This window comes from Gekko japonicus, unplaced genomic scaffold (genome assembly GCF_001447785.1).
Source record: "Gekko japonicus isolate JY-2015 unplaced genomic scaffold, Gekko_japonicus_V1.1 scaffold2097, whole genome shotgun sequence".
NCBI classification, from domain to species: domain Eukaryota; kingdom Metazoa; phylum Chordata; class Lepidosauria; order Squamata; family Gekkonidae; genus Gekko; species Gekko japonicus.
Genome location: NW_015168718.1, coordinates 45,757 through 53,044, shown reverse-complemented (window position 1 = coordinate 53,044; position 7,288 = coordinate 45,757). Strand labels below are relative to the sequence as shown.

At 45.3% G+C, this 7,288-nt stretch overlaps 1 protein-coding gene across 1 annotated transcript in view; it reads right to left on the bottom strand.

Moving 5' to 3' along the window:
• Positions 1-7,288, bottom strand: part of CSNK2A2 (casein kinase 2, alpha prime polypeptide) — an 85,699-nt gene that overhangs the window by 47,101 nt on the left and 31,310 nt on the right. Inside the window, exon 4 of the mRNA XM_015415570.1 lies at positions 6,861-6,911. Within this exon, the coding sequence (XP_015271056.1) occupies positions 6,861-6,911 (51 nt within the window). The remainder of the gene's footprint in view (positions 1-6,860; positions 6,912-7,288) is intronic.

The following is a 7,288-nucleotide window of genomic DNA, read 5'->3' as shown; positions in this document are numbered from 1 at the left end:
TTGTTGTTGTTCAGTCGCACAGTCGAGTCCGACTCTTCGCGACCCCATGGATCATCTCCCGCCAGGCCCTGCTGTCTTCCACCATCCTCTGAAGTTGGCTCAATTTCATGTTCCTTGCATCTTTGACACTGTCTAACCATCTCATCCTTTGCCGTCCCCGTCTTCTTTGATCTTCAATCTTTCCAAGCATCAGGGTCTTCTCCAGTGAGTGCTCCCTTCTCATTTGGTGGCCAAAGTACTTGAGCTTCAGTTTCATTATCTGGCCTTCCAGGGAACAGTCAGGGTTGATTTCTTTTAGGATTGACTGATTTGATCTTTTTGCAGTCCAAGGGACTCTCAAGAGTCTTCTCCAGCACCATAGTTCAAAAGAATCTATTCTTCGGCGCTCGGCCTTCCTTATAGTCCAACTCTCGCAGCCATACATGACTACTGGGAATACCATTGCTTTGACCATGCGGACTTTTGTTGGTAGGGTGATGTCTCTACTTTTTATCATATTGTTTAGGTTCGCCATCGCTTTCCTCCCAAGGAGCAGGCGTCTTTTAATTTCATGGCTGCTGTCACCGTCTGAGGTGGTCTGGAGGAGTGATGGGGCCGGATGCCATGATCTTAGTTAGAGAGCATTACAGTAGTCCAATCTTAAGGTGACCATCGCGTGGATCACTGTTACCAAGTTGTTGCGTTCAAGGAAGGGAACCAACTGCCTAATCAGCCAAAGAAGATAGAAGGCTGACTTGGCAGCGGCTGCTACCTGGGCCTCCATTGTTAAGGAGGCATCCAAGAGCACTCCCAAACTCCTAACCTCCGGCGCTTGCACCAACTGTGCCCCATAGAAGGTTGGAAGTGGGATCCCTACCCCCAGGCCACCCCAGCTTAGGCACACAACCTCTGTCTTCATCAGATTTAATTTCAGTCAGCTCAGTCTAAGCCAACCAGACACAGCCTACAGTGGCCGGTTCAGATCTTCCAGTGTAAAGTCAGACTGGCTGCCCAACAACAGATAGAGCTGGGTGTCATCCGCATACTGGTGACACCCAAGCCCATGCCTCCAGGCAATCTGGGCAAGGGGGCACATATAGACGTTGAATAACATCAGGAAAAGTACCGCACCTTGGGGCACTCCACAGGTCAGCCAATGCCTTCGGGACAGCTGTTCCCCTACAGCCACCCTTTGTCCCTGACCCTGAAGGAAGAATGCGAGACACTATAAGGTAAGCCCCTGAATTCCAGTGTTAGTGAGGCAATTGATCAGTAGCTGATGGTTGACCGCGTCGAACGCAGCCAACAGGTCCAACAGCAACAGTATCACTGATCCACCTCGATCCAGATGCTTCCGAACGTCATCTATGAGGGCAACCAGTGCTGTCTCCATACTGTGTCCTGGGCAGAAGCTGGACTGGAAGGGATCTAAGATGGAAGCCTCATCCAAATAGCTCTATAACTGGACTGCCACAGCCCTCTCCATTAGCCAATTCGGCTGGATCCAAAGATGTTTTTTTCAAGAGGGGACGAACCACGGCCTCCTTAAGTGTCCCAGGGAACAAGCCCTCTGAGAGGGACTTGTTAATAATTTCCCTTAGGGCAGCTTGAAACCCCTTGTGACCCACTTTAATGAGCCACATGGTATGGGTCAAGGAGGTCAAGGAGGCATGTGGTACGGTGTACAAATTAAGAGCACTTTGTCAACTTCCTCTAGACTGAACAGACTGAAATAATCCATAACCTGACAAGAAGATGTGCATGGGGCCTCAAGTTCACTCATTGTTTCAACTGTGGCGAGTAGGTCACGACAGAGCGACAAGACTTTATTTGCGAAATAGCTCCGGAAAGCCTCACAGCCGTTGTCTGTCAACTTCATACCCGCTTTCTCGGGCTTGGTTGCCATGGAGACAGAGGGGAGTGTGAAGAATGTCTACTTTCGCTTTTAGCCTCTTCTATGTTGCTCTTGTTATCTTAGTCTGCCTAGGCAAGTAACCTTGAGCCCCAGCAGAGCCTGGTGTCATCTTTCCCCTGGGAACTATGAGCCGGGAACTATGAGCCTCATGCTTAGGTGTGATTGGCCCTGCGCCATTAGGGTCCTGCTTATTTTAGGTATAATTGTTTGCTTTGCATGCTTTTCCTTAGTTCTAACACAGAACGTCTAGAGTGGAGGGGGTGAACCGTGGCTCAGGAGCTGCACGCAGCTTTCACACACATTGTGTGGCTCCTGGCAGGGCGGCTGGGGAAGCTAAATATCATTAGCAAACAAATATAATTGAATAAATATCATCCTCAATATCTGCTTTTACCGCTTTTGTTATTATTTTTGGAAGTCTCATTTAATGTTAATAAAAAGTAAATTTGCATATTTACCAGTAAAAACGTGTAGTATTTGTTCATGTCTTGTGACTCTCAAATATCTTACGTTTATTCTATGTGGCTCTTATGTCAAGCAAGTTTGGCCACCCCTGGTCTAGAGTCTGGATCCTATCAATGTCTCAATAAACTTTATATTCTTTTGAATGACTGTTGTTGGGAACTGATTTATCCAGGGGTCTGACAGTGTCCAATTCCCTAGCATTTGACCTGTCTTGTGGCAGAGTCGTCATAGGCCAAATTGTTCTAAATAACTGGGTTCGGTGTGAGCTTGCAGACGCGATAGAGGTTGCGAAATACTCTTTCTTCGCAGCTTTGACTGCCATCTCATAGGATCTCATAAGCGTCCTATAAGATGTTCTTGTAGCTTCGTTGCAGGCACGCCGCCACCGTCCCTCTAGCTGTCTTAGCTCTCACTATATCAGCCACAACTCTCGAGTGTACCAGGGTGCCAACCTAGTGCAGGAGCACAGAGGGCATCGGGGAGCGATCTTGTTGATGGCTGCAGAAAGTCAGCTGTGTCAATCCTCCACAACGAGCCACCAGCAGGCATCGGATCCTGCAGAGCCATTTGAAGCCGCATTGGGTCCATTTGGCTCTACAATGGGCATATATGGCTGTCTCATGGAATTATTTTTTTTAATTACAAATTTTATTTCTAAACCGTCTCCCCCATACTTGGGGCTTAGGGTGGTGTACAACATTCAAAGAGATACAATCATAGACAACTTTAAATAAATTATAAACAAAACAAGTATCAGAACTTTGACTAAGAGGCAAAAATATGTCTGCAGTACTGAATAACTTTCCTGGTCAGCTACAATACATATATCATTAAGGTACCCCAAGACTCCTTTTTGTTTTACGGTTACATGTATTTGTATGAAAGTCAGGCAGAGAGGAATTGCCATTTGTTACACAGCCTCCTATACTTCCAACAAAGCACTCTACATGAAACTAACTATATGTATTAAACATTTGTAAGAAAAACCATGTTTGACTCCATTGTTCACTAGTCAAGTTTTAGAATGAAAGATCTGATTTTAAGACAAGATGGGCACGCTGTAGACAGAAACAGTTCTTAAATCTATGCATTTCTGCACCTAGAAAGATACCTAATCTTCATGAGGGGAATGTGCAGAGCTTTCATTGCCTTCTATTGTCCTTTTAGCCTGACCCTTCGCTTGTGGGTGGACCTTTCCACCTTTCCACCTCTCACTGTAACACATATACCCACATATTGGGTAACCAATAGTTTATTGCCCTACCTTGCTGCAGGGGAAAAAAATCAGAAGGAGGTGGGGCAGAACCCACACCAAAGTCCCTAAGGAAAACTGGAAGTTTTATGTAGAACTGAGCTCTCTAACCAGTAGCCACAGAAGGAAGACAGCATCTAACTGGAACTAAGATACATGTATTAAGGTAGCAGAGGGCGTGTCAGCTTTTCTCAAATATTGAGTATATTGAGTAGATTTGTAGTTTGCTTGTAAAAAACTAAGGTATTTATAACTTTAAACCCCATCAATATGTGAAATATTCCAACTTTGTGCTAAGGTATGCATTTCATGTTAAATTATTTTTCCTTTGATAGAACAGTGAGTATTGCATATATTTCACTTTCCCCCCAAATCTCCAGTTTTTCCCGGCAACAAAAGGGATGGAGAAAATCCTCCCCCATGACTTCAAAATTTTCAAAAATTTTACATCTCTAGTCTCTTGCAGCAAAATACAAGTGCAGTCCAGTGGCATCTTAAACACCTACAAAGTTGAATCCAACTTGAGCTTTTGTAAGTCAGTCCTTGCCTCCTCAGATGCACATACTGCAGAAGAGTTTTCTGCAGGTTTTTATCACCAAAATGACAACAGGGAAGAAAAGAGGAGTCACAGCAGCTGCTTTTTTCTTTCTTTTTTTAGTCTCAAGCACATCAACAATATCTACTAGTCAGGAGGAACACTTTACCTCTCAAGTCTGGCCAACCCAAGCCTAAATTACCTTTCTCCACAGCAGCATTTCTATAGATATGCTATACAAAGAAAAACCCAGGCATATAATCCCAACAATACTACTGTAAACAGAGTATCACAGCAGCAAGAGTAGCTTGGAACTAAAGCAACTGTTCCTACAGCAAGACAGACAAGCTGGAAAATTAAATATACTGTTCTTCTGCAACACATCCTTACAACATGCTCTACTACAGTGTACCTGGTATAAGGAGCCATGCACGAACCTTTTCCTTGATATCCAGAGTAAAATTTATCTAACTAGCCCGGACTGGATTCAACATTTTATTATCTTGGACATGGACTTAGAGGTTTCTCAGGCTGCTGCTAGATTTTGGGCAGCCTGTCTTGCAATATGTAGAGAGAAGATGATCCTTACCCCATGATTCCTATATTCCAATGTTGGACGATTTTATTATATATTATACCAGTTTAACTCCTGTGTATTCAGTTTTATTCTTTGTATTATAAGCTGGCGAAAGCCGTTAAATAAATAAACTTTGGCATCTTTGCAACACATCCATTGAACCTGCATCACACAAACACACACACAAAAAGACAGCTACATACAGTTTTCTACAGACCATTATGCTAACGTCTGAGGTGCTGCACAGTCCATTCTCCCATAAAACTGGGCTGGATGAGGGCCAATAAACTGAAGCCTGATCCAGACAAAACAGAAGTACTATTGCAGATTGGGGTGCTGTTACATTTGTCTTCTACTTTGGGGGCTCAAGCATTGTCTGTGGCATGAGGCACCAATTGCCTGTTTAAGTCAGTGTGCCCCTATACACCCCTCAGAGAGCCTTATACTCTTCCGGTAAAAACTTATTAGTGATCCCTGCCCCCAAAATGGTCCAGCTGCCCTCAACCAGGGCCAAGGCCTTTTCAGTCCTGGCCCCTACCTGGTGGAACTCTCTGTCTAGTGAAACTTGGGCTCTGCGGGACTTGGTTCAATTCTGCAGAGCCTGTAAGACCGAGATGTTCCACCAGGCATATGGTTGAGGACTGTGATGGTTAGAGAGATCTGCAGGCCTCCCCCTCCCTTCTCTCTCGCTTTTCTATGCTGGCTGCCCCCAGTTGTGAAGGATATTAGGACACCATCTGATGTAGTAAAGAAGTTTTAGGTTTTAATTTATAGTAACATGGGTTTTGAATTGTAATTTGCTGAACTACTGTATTGCGTTGTACGCCGCCCTGAGTCCTGCTTTGTAGGGAATGGAGCAGGATAAAAGTCTAATAAAATAAATATATAAGGTGGCATGGCCAGTCTAGTCTTATGACATACAGATCAGATTACTGCAATGTGCCCTACATGAGCTGTCCCTGTAGACTGGAAGCTCCAATTCGTTTAGAATAAGGCAACGTGAGATTAATTACTGGGAAGTGCCAGGATGAGGATTCCCCCCACCACCACCACCAATGCTTAGAATATATGCACCTGATACCCATTTGAGGGCTGGTGCAGCAGCCCCAGCAGATCTTGTTCTCCCCCACCCCCATGTTTTTCCAAGTGGAGAAACAGCCTTGGGGGGCTATTTCTCCACCTGAAAAAGTGCCGGGTGTGTGTGTGAAGAGCTCCTGGAATTGGTGAGCTGTAAACCCAATCCGGATCAGGGCCCCGGGGCCATTTTTAAAGGGCTAGAAATGCTTGTAAAATGGCACTGGCAGTCACAAGGAGGATTCATGCCCACTTTCACTTGTAGTTTCGCCCTCAGTTGCAGCATCCTAGAAGGCATACATACTCTTCCCTACCATATACCTGGTTCCAGTTACAATACATATTGGGTGCGTTGAGACGGGGGATTTACAACGGTATAGGTGCCGGTTCCAACCGGTGTACTTACCGGCGTTCAGACGGCGAACATCTGCCTCCTGTCCCTAACCGTTGTAAATCCCTTTAAACCACTGCACTCTCCCACTAGGTCCCCAAGTGGTGGTATACTGAGTGCAACAATTGCTTTCAATGTACCCCTCCGTCTGATCGCTCTCCACCAGTGTCTAGCCATTTCTGTCGGAAGCCTGAGGCTTCCGTTTTTCCCCCGCCATTTTTTTTTTTGATTGAGCGAGTCCGGGACTTCAGGGAGGCCAGTTTGGTCTTGTAATCTGGGGTGTTTTGAGCATGTGCAAAGATCGCCATTCTGCGAATGGCTGCCTATGCGCATGCTCAAACTGTGTTAAAAAAAAAAACGCCGACGCCCGCAGCGAGTGAGTGGGCATACAGCGATGGGAGCCGCAAAATGGAGGTAAGTGTGATCGGGTTTCAGCCGGCATAAACTGCACCGGTTCCAACCGGTACAGTTTATGCCGGCTGAAACGCCGCGTCTGAACGCACCCATTGTTACTTTTGAGTTGTGTTCTGCAGCTGAATGGAAAGGTAGATGTTTTATCAAATCAAATCAACATAAATATTCCAACCAAATCCTTGTATTTCAACATTTCTCCTCCAAGGTTTTCTAGTAAATCTACTATGTACAGACAGAAAGAAAGAACAAAAGACTCACCTTAAAATCTGTATTATTGATGTATTCAAATACTAATGCTGGAGTCTTTGACTGTAAGATAAGAAAAAAGTTATGGTTTAGCCACATCCTTCTATGAGCCTTCTCCCAATTATTCTAGGTTTCCATTGGATATGCCCCCCAAAATTAATTACGATGTGTTAGTACTTCACTTCACACATTAGTACGATGTGTGGAGAAAAACAGGTTGCTTACCAGTAACTGGTGATCTTCGAGTGGTCATCTGTGCATTCACACCAATGGGATCTAGTGCGCCTGCGCTGGATCTGCCGGTGCCATAGCAAGCTCTCTTAAAAGGATTTTCGTGCCTGGCCCAACTGAGCATGCTCAGGAGCCCCAGTGAGCATGCCCAGAAGGGCAGGCACGGACATCCCGCCAGTTCCTACCAACTGCCGCGTATCAATCTCCTA